Genomic DNA, 17,500 nt, shown 5'->3' on the forward strand with positions numbered 1-17,500 from the left:
CTTGTCTTCAAAAGCGATTTTCTCCATTGTTTAAATTTTTCACCCCCCCCCCCCCCCCCTCCCTTCAAATGTGAATAACTTGGGCCCAAATTAAGATAAATACAAAATTAAATTCAAACTGTATTTTGTTCAGAAATGATGCCTCTATTCAAATATGTAATAATATGGGATTCGAATTTTTCCGACATCTGACGGGTGTTGCGAGATCATCTCTCAAATAGATTAAACTTTCATTTTCGATGTTTAACAGAGAAGGAAAAAATTATCTTAAACATTTTTGGAGGCATCCTGATTTTGCAGCGTCGGATAGCAGGTTGTTCCACAGTCTTATTGCAGAGGGAAAGAATGAATGCTTGTGTGTCACTTTTGTTTGCACCCAGGATGCTAATTTTGAATTACTCTGAATTATATCTCATTTTGCTTGGTTTCTGTTTCACCTTGTTACATTGAATGCGTCACTTACTGGATGGGTGACAATGGTCATAAAATCTTACCCTCCGGCGTTGTGTTTGAGGGTTTGGTACATAACGTATATTGCTCTATTCAAATCAGATGTGAATGGTTAACAGGGTGTAGAAATTGACGAATATTATGAAAGTATTCGCTTAAAAGTGACAAAAAAAAACAACAGAAGTCTCATATTTCATGGCATTTTTACTTTAAGTATCTTTTTGGTATCATGTTCACTACGCCATAACACTAGTTTGAGTTGATGTGTCACATTTGTACTACATTATTGCTCAAAGCTTCCTGGGAGAAATTAGGTACAGCGTGGCTCAGCGGTACGGTCTTTGCTTCGTACCCAAAAGGGACCGAGTTCGATAACCCTTCGCGCTGTGTGCCTTGAGCAAGTCACCTCGCTCTTGCTCACTTTGCGGCGCAGCACTGCGGCTGACTCCTGGGTTATTCCAGTCTTCCCTTGGAATAGGCCATAAAGAGAAATTTCCCTATAGGATGGATAAAGGGAATTTTATTTATTTATTTTTATTACTTTAATAGCGCATTATGTTGGGCAGTGATCATAGCAGAATCGTAAAAAATGCAACTTGAAATGAAAGCATTGATAAACGCTTTTCTTTCTTATTTTTAATAAGCTGTTTTTTAAATAATATGTTAAGAATGTTGTTATGTTTGGATTTTGCTATTTTGATAACAGAAGTTTGAACTTAATCACCGGTATTTTGAGTATTTATAACCAACAATAAATCACATAATCATGAAATGCTAGTATAATTAGATCAAATTCATTGATCGATGGTAACAATGACAATGTCCTTTTGCACTAAACAACCCGTGATTACGCTTATTATTGATATTTTGTTTACGCATTTATAACAGCAAATTAATTCGTGTTAAATGACGCGTTTTCTGAGTAATTATATTCAAACAGTAAATCATCTTATTTAAGAACATCTCTTAAATGGGAAATCCGCCAAATTCAACTTAAATTTGAGGATGGCGTTATTTTCTTTACAGAAGGGACGAAATTGACGTAACTCGTGTCTTTGTCATTGTTTTTGCCGGCGATTTTTATGAGAAGACGTCTAGTTCTCACTAAGTTCTTTCAATTAGACTATAGATAGAATGAAGTTGACGTCACTCTAGTCTTTGTTATTGCTTTTTGCCATCCGCGTTTATGAGTTATTCTCACTCAACTGTATTAACCAGACCATATACGTTCAAGGTTACACATAGTTTTGTGTCTTGGTTCGTTTTGCTTCCGGGTGGCAATGTTGTGAGCTTCTCAGTCAAACGTATACTATAAGTATATTCAATGTGACAGATCTTTAGGATTTAGGTCGTGAGATCCTAAATTTGTCTCAAATATATTTTGATGCTGTCTCAATGGAAGTTCTTTAAAATGAAAGGCGTTAAAAACTCGTCCATCTCATTCTCTCCACAAGTCAAGATTTTAAAGAAAAATTGCAATTATTTGAAAAATGGATTTTCCCAAGAAAAGTTGATATTATTTATTTTCTTTAAAATATTATATGACTTTAGCTTATGTTTGCTTTGTATCATAAACAACTTTTCAGACACATTTGAGAAAACCAATGCTTTAATAAAATAAGATAAGATGTATTTTATTAATCCTTGTATTGAAAACCTGAGAACCCTAGCAGAGGACCGGCAATAATGGAGACACCTCACACAGGAAATACTGGAAACAGCCAAGGCGACCCGATCTTTCGGTCGAGACGCGAAAGGCATCCAAGTCAAGTAAGTCAAGTATCGAAAGTATAATTCTGTATCACAACACAATTCGGTAATATATAAAGTTGGGTAACTTCAGCATACCAGTTAACAGAAAATTCCTGCTTATTGGCCAATGAATAAATGACAAGTCCCAATTAAAAGGGTGTTAATTGTTAATGGGTTTCATTTAATTGTTATTTCATACTTAAATTTTTGGTGGTAGGGAGGGGGCGGAGATTGACAGGATGAATGATAACAATGATATAATTATAATAATAATTAGAAGAAAGAAGAAGAAGAAGAAGAAGAAGAAGAAGAAGAAGAAGAAGAAGAAGAAGAAGAAGAAAGAATAAAAAGAATAAATATTAATAATAATAATAATAATAATAATAATAAATAATAATAATAATAATAATAATAATAATAATAATAATAATAAATTATAATAATAATAATGCTAATAATAATAATAATAATAATAATAATAACAATAATGATGATGATGATGATGATGATGATGATGATGATGATGATGATGATATTGATGATGATGATGATGATAATAATAATAATAATAATAATAATAATAATAATGATAATAATAATAATGATAATAATAATAAATTATAATGATAATAATGCTAATAATAATAATAATAATAATAATAATAATAATAATAATAATAATAATGATGATAATAAATAATAATAATAATAATAATAATAATAATAATAACAATAATAATAATAATAATAATATTAATAATAATAATAATGATGATGATCATGATAATAATATAATAATAATAATAATAATAATAATAATAATAATAATAATAATAATAATAATAATAATAATAATAATAATAATAATAACAACAACAACAACAGTAAGAATAATAATGGATCAAAATTGAAATTGTGTTTTCACTAAACAAAGAATTTCCCCACTTTCTTTTTTAATCTTTAATTATTTATTCTTTGTGAATCGATAGGCTGCACACCGACACATAACGATATTTTCATCCGGGGGGTAACAATGTTATGTTAAGATTACCGTCAACGGGTGTCATAGGCTTAATTTTTTTGCAAATGAAATAACAAGCCTGCCAGTACCTCGAATGCCCCAGTTTCGATAATTATCTTTGTCCCTATGTCAATGTATAATAATATAGAGTGCTCCTTGCTCGTTGAATGACCGGACAGTAACGTTTGTTTTCCTCTGGCGCAATCCTTTGTTCCAGTCAGTGTTGACTTAGCGAAAGTTTACATTAGAACTATGCTGATGTGCATTGACAAAACAATTTTTCCCTCATATTTTGGCAATATTGATAAATTGAGATGCCCCCCCCCCCCCCCCCCCCCCCTTCACCCCTTCAACCTGTCAAAATCTTTAACTTGTCATTTTAAAGGAGCTATCTTGGACAGGTTGCAGGTTATGGGTGGGTAGGTGGGGAATCGACGTAATCTTTCTAAATAATATTATAGAATGAGTGACGGTGACGTCACACGGCTCTTTGTTATTGTTTTTATACCGCTAGTTCTAATAAAACTATGTTATCAATCAGATATAGATGATTAAGGTTACACAGTCTTATGAGTATTTTACTTAAACGCATTGCATAAAAGAGAATGAATGAAAGTGACTTAACTCCAGCTCCTTGTTGTTTTTACACCGCGAGTTGGGTAATTGATTTTCCTTAAACGTTATCAATCGGACTTAGTTTTGTGTATTGGTGCCACTAATCTCGCGGGCCGAATTGGTGAGTATTTAACTTTAACAAACGCCATCAGTGAAGTAAACGGTTTCTGGCCAAATGAGAAAAATGCATTTTGTCAATGTGCGGCAGTTTGTGTGTTATTCTTATCCTGGCTGCCCCGCCTCCCTTTACCTCTACTTACACCACACACACACACGCACACACACACACACACACATAGGCACAAACACACCCGCACATACACATATATCTAATCAAGACATTGACCTCTGATATTTACAAAATATAGTTTGTTATTTCCAGAAATTCGAGAGTAGACGCAGTTGTCGATTTTCGGGAAATCCTTAACGAGTATACTGCGGTACCTTGGAAAGAAAAACGTTTTAAAATTTGGCCAGAAAACTTTTACTTCAAATATTGATCGATTTAAATGACCCCAATATTGACAAAAACTCTCAAACCTTCGACCTCGCGATATTCACTATTACTATTTTGTGTTATCAAATTTTCTTAGAAATGATAATTGATGCTATGGGTGTAGGTAACATACTCACAGCATCCGCCAGCCGGCACACCGTACCAACACACAAACTATGTTATGTGTAACCCTGAACGTTATAGTCTGATTGATGCAATTTAGTGAGAACTGATTATTAAAATGGCTGTCTAAAAATAATAACAAAGCTTTGTGACGCCAATTTCGTTCCTTCTAAAAGGTGCTGTTTTTTTTTAACAGAAATGAGAAACATATTGACCTCGAGAAAAAAAACTCGTACACTCGGTCTTTCCACTCTCGGCCCAATTCACTACCGATATGTGTCAAACATCGTATTAAAACACTAAACTCTATTCGTTTGATTCTCAATAAATTGCCTTTATCCAGTTCTTTCCGGCACAATGCCAGATTGAGTAACAATTAATAGGAGAAATTCTAGTTTTGAATGAAACATATAAAAACTATGCGTAGTTTATTACTACAAGGAATGAATTCAGTCTTGACAACAAAGGGAAGTGCTTCAGCACAATGCACACGCTTATATTTTAAAAAGTCGATATTATCAAGCCTTTGGTTGACAGGAGAACAGCGATCAAGGATTCTACTGACCGATATTTTAAACAACAGAACTACAAAATAGTATAGTGACAATCCAAGACAAAGACAGGAATCAGATTGTGTCGACCTCTCTTCTTTCTTCTCCATTCCACTTCTTCCTTCTTCTCCTCCTTCGCCTCCTCTCCTCCTCCTCCTCCTGCTACTACTACTACTTCTACTACTACTACTACTACTACTACTACTACTACTACTACTACTACTACTACTACTACTACTACTACTACTACTAGGACTACTATACTACTACTACTACTACTACTACTACTACTACTACTACTACTACTACTACTACTACCACCACTACAACAACAACAACAACTACTACTACTACTACTACTACTACTACTACTACTACTACTACTACTACTACTACTACTATACTACTACTACTACTACTGCCACCACTACAACAACAACTACTACTACTACTACTACTACTACTACTACTACTACTACTACTACTACTACTACTACTACTGCCACCACTACAACAACAACTACTACTACTACTACTACTACTACTACTACTACTACTACTACTACCACCACTACAACAACTACTACTATACTACTACTACTATACTACTACTACTACTACTACTACTACTACTACTACTACTACTACTACTACCACCACTACAACAACTACTACTACTACTACTACTACTACTACTACTACTACTACTACTACTACTATTACTAATACTACTACTACTACTACTACTACTACTACTACTACTACTACTACTACTACTACTACTACTACTACTACTACTACTACCACCACCACTACAACAACAACAACTACTACTACTACTACTACTACTACTACTACTACTACTACTACTACTACTACTACTACTAGAACTAATAATACTACCATTGTTACTATATATTACTGTTGCCACTACTACTCATGACTGTTTTGTTTTTTTTAAGATCTTAGAATCACGTCTGTCTTTAGTAAATTATGTCGTAAAGCGCTTTGAGGTGATTTTTTTTTGTTAGAAAAACAACATAATACAATTGCACATTTATTCTAATTTGTACAAATGATAACATTATTCATCCCAAAGGCTTTGTTTTTATTTTTATTTTCCTTTGAGTCGAAAATAAAGTAAGACAGAGATAACCCAGGAGACAGTAACATTGCATGCAGTGCCTTTAGCAGTAGGGGTTGAATTTATTGCTCAAGGATAAAACCGTTATACGATATTGGAGCTCAAACCTAAGGCATTATTATTATTATTATTATTATTATTATTATTATTATTATTATTATTATTATTATTATTATTATTATTATTATTATTATTATTATTATTATTATTATTATTATTATTATTATTATTATTATTATTATTATCATTATCATCATCATCATCATCATCATCATCATCATCATCATTATTCATAGTAATATTAGTAGTAGTAGTAGTAGTAGTAGTAGTAGTAGTGTAGTAGTAGTAGTAGTAGTAGTAGTAGTAGTAGTAGTAGTAGTGGTAGTAGTAGTAGTAGTAGTAGTAGTAGTAGTAGTAGTAGTAGTAGTAGTAGTAGTAGTAGTAGTAGTAGTAGTAGTCGTGGTGTCATTATTATTGCGGTATTGTTATCATTATCACTATTATCCTTACCATCATCAACATCATCGTCGTCGTCGTTATCATCATCATCATCATTAGCATCAAGATTATTATATACGAGTACACACAACATCATGTATTCTAGTATTCATTTCATTATTCTGCGAATCTCCCATCTTAATTATTTTTTCAATGTTTCTTTAACGATAACTTCCGCCATCTTGTACATTTTCTTGCCGTAGTTACAGTCTCTTTCTAAAGACAACCCGTCTCTCCTTCTCCTTCTCGCACGACTCTTTCTCCAGGTTCTAAATTCTGGAGTTTTCCATTTTTTATCTTTCTGTGATAGATTCTGCGTCGTTTATTCATTTAACACTGTTTATCTCCTTGTTTCGATCAATTGGATTCAATAGTCTGATGTCACGTCGCCCATCAACGGCGGCCATCGTGTTTCAAAACAAAGAAAATCGGTACTTTTTATTCTTCATGCTGGCTATAACTTTTCATGTCTTGTGATCAGAATGTGTTAAAGTCAAAACATGATCAGATTTATAATATTTTTTCCCTCTTGATACAGTCTTATGCTCGTCGGAGAAAGATTTCATAAAGGCGTCCGCCATTGTTCCGATAGTTTAGAGCCAGTTACCAGGTTACCATGCGTCATTACAAGGGAAGTGACGTCATGCCTGTTGAAGCGTATTACCAATGTCATATGACAGCAGTTTGTAATAGTTATACAATGGTATGACGATCTATCCACTCAGCGAAGACTTATCGCAAGTCGTTGATTTGAGAGATCTTGCCAAGATCGGGATTATTTTAATTGATCAATATTTAAAGGACACGTTTTCTGGCCAAAATCATAATCTAAAGAAAAACTGTGTAGTTGTGTTTACCCAATACACAATATGCGGCTATGTGGTCTTGTGGTATGACACTCGCTTTCGGATCGGAAGGTCCTGGGTTCGAGCCTCGCGCTCGGCGCATAGTTGATTCCTTGGAAAACGCTCTTTACTCACATTCTCTCACCGTACTCAGGTGTAAAATGAGTACCTGGCCGTTAACAGCAGTATCTTTGTCCGAAAAAATGTAATATCGCCTTACAGGCGGCATGTCTCGTCCTACATGTTAAATGTTGCTGTTGACCAGGGACCCCTTGTAAAGCGCTTTGAGCACATGTAGTGGATATTGCGCTATATAAAGCTCAATTAAAAAAAAAAAAAAAAAAATATATATATATATATATATATATATATATATATATATATATATATATTATATATATATATATATATATATATATATATATTGGAGTCATGAAATGTTTAATGTTTGATAAATTCCACATCCAGGACAAAAACATTAAGATATTCCAATAACCGTTTCATTAGTGTGATGCCGTCTCATCACTCAGTGAGCTATCATACTATCACGACTATCAGTAAATGGATTAAACACTTCCTGTTTAAATCAGATATGTGACCCTTTGCCTCAAAACGGTATTAAGTCGGGTTGGTTAAGATGCTGAAAATTGAATTTATCGCCAGAAATATCAGACTTGTGTTGAGTTTGTATGTTTTATTGAGGAGAATGGATACCATATTTTAGGGTGCTAATGCCAACTATTTATATTTTTGACCAGTTTAACATTTAATTCGGCTTTTAAGCATCTGGTTCGTTCCGACATTATACCGTTTGGAGAGGATGGGTCACATAGAGACTCTAGCTTTTTCAAAGCTCACAGTTCCAGGGATGCCTCAACATCAGCTGCTGCAGTTCTAACATTGATATCAATGTTATTCTCAACGCTGCATGATGGGCAAATGAAAGAACATTTGCTGCTCATAATAACAAAGCTGTAATGCGTGTTAAAGTCAATTATGCGCACACCATTCTTAATGCTTGTCAGTGATTACATTTATTAGGAAGAATAAGAAGGAGGAGGAGGAGGAGGAGGAGGAGGAGGAAGAGGAGGAGGAGGAGGAGGAGTAGGAGGAGGAGGAGGAGGAGAAGGAGAAAGAGGAGAAGAAGATGATGAAGAAGAAGAAGAAGAAGAATAGGAGGGAGAGTTTGAGAAGAAGATAACAAGGAGAAGAAGAAGATGGTGATAGTCATGAAGAAGAAGAAGAAGAAGATGATGATGATGATGATGATGATGATGATGATGATGATGATGATGAGGATGATGATGATGATGAAGAAGAAGAAGAAGAAGAAGAAGAAAGAAAGATTAGGAGGAGGAGGAGGAGGAGGAGGAGGAGGAGGAGGAGGAGGAGGAGGAGGAAGAGGAGGAAGAGGAGGAGGAGGAAGAGGAGGAGGAGGAGAGGGGAGAAGGAGGAGGAGACGAAGAAAAGAAGAAGAAAGAGATGAAAAGAGAAGAAATGAATATTAACTTACTAAATATTGTCTAATTCATGTATGGCATTTCATGGATTACTTCGTTAAGATATGTGAATTAATCATTTACAAACGGTTAATATTACATGAAACGCACAGTTGGTCGTGATTGTTTACAAACAAAATTAAGCTTTTCACACAATCATAATAGCATTTCGATTTCCGATTAAATTACCCTTGAAAATAATTACTATCGATTATTTTCCATGTTCCTTCCCTTACAGTTCGAAATATTAATTTTACATGGATATAATATCGTAAACAATTTATTTTTAGGTAATAGGTTAACGTGACTTTCTCAGGCTTTGTTTTCAAATACGTTTATTTCAGTTCTTGTTTCGATCAATTATCGTGTTCTGCATGAAAGCATTATAGCCGCGGTTATCGACACCTCTCCTGCTTTTCATGCACATTATTCTCCCTTTTAATCTCTCTTCAACCCCTATGCTCACAAACGTCACTGCGATACACACATCAATGTCAACAATAAACACCCTAACCCTGCTAACTGCCACGCCACTGCACGCTTTCATCTTTTTAAAATCTTAGAAGCTTTTATTCCCTGAGCAAGGCTTTGTGACACTCATAACATTTTCTTGTTGTGAATCCGTTTCCTTGGACGCGAGCGAGCTTGTGTGCAAGTTGCTCGGATAGATTATTACACACATATATAATTATCATTTCTTATTGCAGAGACATTTCACCGGTTGATAATAAAGAGTGGGAGAGTGGGGGGGGGGGGGGGGGGGGATACAAGCTAGTAAGTCAAATGACGTTTCTTTTTATCCTTTGAATTATATTCGCCATACACGTCGGACCATTGCACGAAAGAAACCTTATCAGTCCACTTTGTTGACATCGAAATTCCCGTATCACTCTTATCTTGCTCCGTCCCCCTGGCGAAACTCGAGGCGATACCCGAACCGACTTGATTGACATAAATCAAATCTTACCAAACTTTTCATATCCAATCGAAACGGTCAAGTTTCATTTCGGATTCGGGTTGGAGAGATATGTCTAACTATGCGATATGGTGTTGTAATAGTTTTATGAGGGGCCTGTAACAGTTATAGTATTTCTACTAGTTTATAGTAACACGGTGGTACACGTTCGTATTCACTATCAGACATTATAATATTATAACATTCGAACTCAAGTGAAAACCTGCGGCTTTGTGATCAAGTATCATGGCACTCGGCTTGTGACTTGTGGTCAAAGGTTCCAATTCCTCTGTGTGCAGCGTATTGTTGATTCAGTGGTAAATGCTCTTCATTCTCATATTCCCACCCTAAACAGGTGTAAAATGAGTACCTGGTCAGGTACAGTGTTCCCTCATCGAAACGAAATTATGATCACAACAAACTCTAAATCTAAATCTTATACGTTAAGCTTAAAGTTCACTTTTAAACTGTTAACTGCCGCACTCTGGAAAACCATGTATTTATAAATTTGGCCAGAAAACTCGCCCTTCAAAATATCGATCGATTTAAATGACCCTCATCTTGGCAAACACTCTCAATCCCGGGACTCTGCTATAGGGTTTTGTGGTATGACACTCACCTTCGGACCGGAGGGTCCAGGGTTCGAGTCCCGCTCTGAGCGGCGCATAGTTGAGCACTTGGAAAAGACTCAAAAACAAAAAAGAGATTGAAGCGTAACGACATCTTGCCTCACTTTTTAAAGGTCAAATCATCAAGCACGGTAAAGAAATCAATGCAAAAATAACAATACGATGAAAAATGAGGGCCGTCAAAAATAATTACCTGTTTATACTTACACGAAGAGGCTAGAAAACAATTAACTTTTAATTAAACTTTTGTTCAAGTCTATAGAGCCAAGACTAAAACATCTCTAAAGGACTATTTAACACTGTTTGAAGATGGCTTCACATTCCCTTGTCCTATCCGCCTCCGCCTCCTCCTCATCCTCCTCCTCCTCCTCCTCCTCCTACTACTACTACTACTACTACTACTACTACTACTACTACTGCTACTACTACTTTTGCTACTACTCGTCCTCGTCCTTCTTCTAAACCTTTTCATCATCATCATCATCATAATCATCATCATCATCATCATCATCATCGTCATCATCATCATCATCATCATCATCACAACAACAACAACATCAGTATCCTCTTCTATCTTTTATCAAACCATTGAATCTTTTATGCTTTAATTTGTCAGCTTTTATTACCGTTTTTTACCGTTTTGTGCGGCTATGTGGTCTACTGGCCTGACACTCGCTTTCGGATCGGAAGGTTCTGGGTTCGAGCCTCGCTCGGCGCATAGTCGAGTCCTTGGAAAGACTCTTTACTCACATTCTGTCACCGTACTGGGGTGTAAACTGAGTACCTGGCGTTGTCTCTGTCAGAAAAAAATTGTATTATGGCCTAACACACGTCATAGCTCGTTCTTTATATTATGTGTTGCTGTTGGTCAGGGACTATTTGCAAAGCGCCTTGAGCGCGTTTAGTGGATATTGCTCTATATAGAAGCTCAACTTAAAAAAAAAAACACATACACATTTTTAAACTTATGATAAAAGACATTCAAATCTACCAACATGCAATGATCAAATCAGTATTTTATATTGAAGCAATCTTTGTCATCATCTTTTTAAAATCATTAACAGTTGCTGTATATTTTTATGGTTTGAAATGTCATTGTATTTTCATATTCTTAGAACAAAGGAATTTTCTTGTTATGTTATTAGTTCCAGTTATAAATATTTTCAAATTAGCTGTCATTCATCAAATAAGTACTTGATTTTGAAAAGATTCTTTTCAACAGCATATTGAAAATAACTAGTAGTTACTGTACGTATATTTTTATGGTTTAAAACATATTATACTCTAAGAACAAAGGGATTGTGTTATTGTTTTATAAGTTCCAGTAATAAACATTTTGTAATTTGCTATCACCCCGGGCAAATGTCACACAAGAGTACTGGAGGGTCTTTTTAATTATAATCTTTGTTATCAATTCCGCATACGAGCTTATATAATTGTTTGATTTCCTCTTTTTTCCCATTTAAGTTTGATTGACGGGAAATTCAACAGTCCTAATCTTTATTTGACATGTTTACGGTTCCGGTAATAATCTGGTGGCTTGTCTCCGTACATTCTTATTGACAATTGATTTACGTATTTATCGGGTACTCCAAACAAACAATTGCCATATTTCAATCTAAGTCAGATTACAGATTTACAATACAAAGTAACTCAATTGTCGACATTCAGCATGTTAAACTGTTATAAATAAAACAATTCTGTGCGTTTGCTCTTTTGATACAATTATGAATAATATAATATATAGGTTACAAATTCATTCTGAGATGACCCGAAATAGGAATCTGCCCTCTTGCCATTTTTCGTGCACAATTTCGTTGTCCAGAGAGTTGATTTTATTGTATTTATGAAACAGCCAGCAGTTGCATTTAATTCAAGATGATGATTTTTACTTAAAGACAGGCAAATGTAGTCCTTCAGAACCATTAGGCCGATGAAACTGGAGTTTGTTGTTATTATTATTATTATTATTATTATCATCATTATTATTATTATTATTATTATTATTATTATTATTATTATTATTATTATTATTATTATTCATTATTATTATTATTATTATTATTATTATTATTATTATTATTATATTATTATTATTATTATTTATTATATTGTTATTATTATTATTATTATTATTATTATTATTATTATTATTATATTATTATATTATTATTATTAATTATTATTATTATTATTATTATTATTATTATTATTATTTATTATTATTATTATTATTATTATTATTATTATTATTATTATTATTATTATATTTAATTATTATTATTTAATATTATTATATTTTCTTATTATTATTATCATTATTATTATATATTATTATCATTGTCCGTCTAATTTCAAGTTTTGAACCATGATGACTAAGTCTGGGATCATTTCGATGATTAATGATGACTTTGATACCTTTATAGAGTAACATAGGCATGCTTGAGTTTATGTACACAGCTTTTTTTACCACGACAGGTATCAATAACAACAGCTCCCCCAGCGGAAAACTGTTCAAACTCTCACTCTTTGTTATCGGGTTAATGGTTTCATGAGATAAAAAGGCCTCACCATTGGGAATAGAGCGGTGAAATAAGTTTGATCAAGTTTGATCTGAGTGGTGGTGAATTTCATGACGCTTGTCAAAGGCAGGGAGACCTCGAATATAAATGACAGTGCCCTGATGGCATCAAGCTCCGGTGTCATATCATGGCGGCGCGTACCTAGCAACCAAGCTATGTTGTGTTATTTGGTCTTATCATTTCTTCCATTCATACTTTGTACCACTTAGACTTACTACATTTTTATTTTTTTAAAGCAAAATATGTCATTTACAACGCAGCGGGACCTATGTTTTGAATAGAAGAGAATAGAATAGAATAGGAATGAAAAGAACTTGACTACCATTTGTAACTCATCTCCTCAAAACGGTATCTATTCGAGTTAAACCAGATGTCGTAATGGGATAATATAAGTTTGTTTTTTTTTTTTTTTGTTTTTTTTTTTTTTTGTTTTTTTTTTTGTTTTTTTTTTTTTTTTTTTTGTTTTTTTTTTTTTGTTTTTTTTAAGTCCCTTTATTCATCCCATGGGGGAAGTTTGTCTTTAGGGTCTTTTCCAGGGGAAGACTGGAATAGCCCAAAACAGCCGTAGAACAGCGCCGCAAACTGAACTAGGGCGAGGTGGCTTGCTCAAGGCCACACAGCGCAGCGGGTATTCGAACTCGGTACATTTTCGGTTACTTAGCAAAGACGGTAGCGCTGAGCCACGCTGCCCCCATTTTAAAAATAAACAGAAATGTGAAATTTGTGTTTTTGTCAGTGGAGGAAATCATATTCATTCTCCTAATAAAATAAATATTTAACCTAAATCTCATATTCTAAACAAGAATTTCAGTTTTTGAAATGTAAACCAAACCAACATAATACCGTTTTGTCTCAGTGGATCACATAATTTTGTTAAGAAAGTTTATTTAAAAGCAAATTGCCGTCAAGTGTGTTTACTTTTTTTTTCCTACTTGTGAGCATTCGTAAAGTCTTAAGTGCCAGATGATAATTCACAAGAGCTCTATCTATTATCATAAAATAATATTCTTACGGGTGTCTGTAAATATTCGATTGTGTACATAAGTTAACAAACGACATTTTTTATTTTCATTTCCGATAGATATATAGAGGCTATTCAGTTCTCTGTGTGAGTTCAATACCGTTACAATTTGCTTTCTTGCTCAAATACCACCTGCAATACGCTTCAACAGTCATGACGTCACTTCCCTCGTAATGACGCATGGTAAGTTAGTAACTGGCTCTAAACTATCGGAACTATGGCGGACGGACTTATGAAATATTTCTCCGACGGGCATAAAAGGTATCCAGAGGAGAAAAACATTATAAATATGATAATGTTTTGACTTTTATACATTCTGATCACATGACATATGAAAAGTTCTAGCCAGCATGAAAAATAAACAGTACCGATTTTCTTAGTTTAGAACCAAGATGGCCGCCGTTGCTCATCATCAGACTATTGAATCCAATTGTATTCATGGTAACTTAAGCGGCCTAGTTTTCGGAAACCTTTTTTTTTTAATTTAAAAAATCAATTCATGAATTCAAATTCTAAAAGTTGAATAACGAGCTATTTAACCAGTCAACTGCCGTATTCTGGAAAACTCTTATTTAAAAATTTGGCCAGAAAACTCGTCAGTCAAATATCGATTGATTTAAATGACCATCATCTTGGCAAAAAAAAACTCACAAATCTGGGATTCATTAAGGCCCAGGCTTTAGACTTTTTACCAAGATGGAGGTCATTTAAATCGATCGCTATTTCAATGACGAGTTTCCAGCCACATTTTTAAAGACTAGTTTTTCCGCAGTACGGCAGTTTAATGATTATATAAAGACGGGGAAATAAGTTTAATTTAGGTTAGTTTTCCTTGCCATTTTATCTTTCGGGGGGGGGGGGGGGGGGAAAGGATTAGCAGGAATCGTTGGCTTTCACTCTAAAATAACATTTCTTTAAAGATCCCTGGGTGATTTTATTTGAGTATAGAATATAAACTTAAGGGAAACGTAATTATGCGGAAGAATTTGCCCTTTCAAGTAGTGATCTTACAACAAATTATCTTATTAACTCTCCAAACACAAGTTTAGCAACTGGCTGTGATTTGACTGACCACCAACTTCAAACAAATTTCGTAGATCGAATGTGAATTGCACTGGTTCCTTCTTATCCTCGGCATTGTTGTTTAACCTAGATTTCACCGTGTTATCTACTTATAGAAATTGACTCGCCCCTTTCATCTATGACGCCAAACCCTGTTCGAACCACAATGTTGACGGATTCGCCCTTCCCCGAACGTAATCAAACCACTCGACATACGAACGTGCCGTTCATAACATTCGTTGGTTTCACAGAGGTAGGACATGATATAAACGGATCTCTTTGTATTTCTGCATAGTGCCCATCATGTGATACAATATTAGAGTGTATTTGTAATGGTGTACATAAAACTGAGGTAGTATCAGGATACCTACTACTTCAATGTCTTTGCTTCAAATACGACTCTACTGACCGCCGAAGTCAAGCGTTCGATAATTATAAGGCAAAACATTATAAGACAAAAAGAGTGGTGATGTTTTTTCTTCACTGGCCCTTCCTATATTTTGAATAGCTGCAGAAGTCGTCTGGAAAAGCAGTAGCCTACCAGCGCACACGTGAATTGGCGACAGTGTTTGTTTTGGAGCTTATTCACGCAGAGTGTTCGTCATGAGGAACTTTATCTACTTCACAGTGGCAAGGTATGGACCGGCATATAATCGCCTTTTTTCCCTCTTTTCTTTCTCTATACAGCAGGGAGAAGAAGAACCCTAACGTTCACAAACAAAATACATTTTATGATTTTGGCAAGGATTTGTTTTTTACTTCACAATTCGGCTAATTTAGATGACTTTCAATTGTCAAAAGTTGTTAAACCTTAGACTTTTAAAAAGAATTTTAACAAGCTGAGGGTCATCTATTTTTATCTATATTTGAAGTTTTAAAATTCCTAGTCGAAATGGAATAGGTGTTCTGTGAGTGCAAAGTAGAAAAGACTTGTGGGCCCTTATTCCTCCCATAATATTGGTCCATTCGATCATGGAGCTAATGAGGAGAAGGCTCGACTTGATTAGGCTCTGAATGTAGAAATGACGACGAGTGTCTACTTGCACGCAAAGTCGGTGTTTAGTGTATTCATAAAACCCAGGGTGTTCTAATGCCACGAGAGATGAACACTGGCTTGTGATCTAGCGGACGTCATTGTGATAGATAGCTAGCCCTTGTTATTCAATCTGATCCGAACCCGATCAGAATAGGAATTGCGATTTACAGTCTTCTATATTATACGATCTTTGTTTTATGTGATTGTATAATTACTATGTGGCACGCGGGCTTTGGCCGTACCAGTTAAGATGATAGAATTGAAACAATTTATATTCTTTATCGTTGGAAAACTTATGAAAAAGGTCAGTACATAAAATAAATTGAGATAGGATCATTTATCTCATGATAGATAGAACATTTTTATGCCCAATTCATACAGAATTGATCTTATCTTTTGTATTGTATTGTTTTAATATGTTTGGTTCTTTACCTATAAAGAATTAATGTTATTCTTCTAGTCTCCGTGTCAGTTTTTCGGCTACCGATTCATAGCTATTATGATAATCTAGTCAATCACTATAGAGGTTGGCCCAGCAGGCAAGTTAACTCAAACTACAAAGTAACGGACTTAGCCTTAGACATAAAGATATTACCAAACGCCGACAAAACAATTTATTTTAAATTATCATTTTAACCACAAAAACATTTTTGCTTCAAATTTCGAAAGTTAAAAGACCCAAAAAATAAAAAATAAAGAATTATCAGAAAGTCTCTTTGGTCTTGGATTAATGGCTTTTCCGGCAGTGTTGGGGTTAACTTAAAGCATTTATGGGGTAAACTTTTCTGGTTAACTTTTCGGATCCAACGTATTTTTAAACGATTTTTTTTTTTAGATTTTTGTTGGGATTTATTTTTGTTAGTATACAGCAGAATAGTTTTCCAGGTATCATTTTATCAATCACCACTCACAATACCATAGAATTTTGATGGGGATGACGTGATTAAGAGCGCTGCTTTTGTCCGATTTAACCATATTGTCAAAAATTGAAAAAGCTGTTTTGATGACTTTTATCGTAAGTTCTTTTAATCTAGATAGTTGGCATACCATAGCTGTTTTGATGTTAAGGTCGTGATTTTGGTGAAAAAGTGAATGATGATCACAAAATATTTGTTGTCCTTTTGTATAGATAGAATGCGCGTGGCCAAGGAGTTCACAACATTGCCATCCGGAAGTATAACGGACCAACACACAAACCATGTGTAACCATGAACTTTTATA

At 34.4% G+C, this 17,500-nt stretch overlaps 2 protein-coding genes across 4 annotated transcripts in view; both read left to right on the plus strand.

The window, feature by feature from the left end:
- The window catches only part of LOC144967556 (cleavage and polyadenylation specificity factor subunit 2-like), a 402,879-nt gene that overhangs the window by 17,203 nt on the left and 368,176 nt on the right, over positions 1-17,500 (plus strand). The gene's annotated exons all lie outside the window — the stretch shown is intronic.
- The window catches only part of LOC144963299 (cyclin-dependent kinase-like 1), a 23,807-nt gene continuing 22,106 nt past the window's right edge, over positions 15,800-17,500 (plus strand). The window contains exon 1 of the mRNA XM_078897206.1: positions 15,800-15,878. Within this exon, the coding sequence (XP_078753332.1) occupies positions 15,847-15,878 (32 nt within the window). The 5' untranslated portion in view covers positions 15,800-15,846. The remainder of the gene's footprint in view (positions 15,879-17,500) is intronic.

Source organism: Berghia stephanieae, chromosome 1 (assembly GCF_034508935.2).
Source record: "Berghia stephanieae isolate SIO BIC M18660-M18661 chromosome 1, UCSD_Bste_1.3, whole genome shotgun sequence".
NCBI lineage: Eukaryota > Metazoa > Mollusca > Gastropoda > Nudibranchia > Aeolidiidae > Berghia > Berghia stephanieae.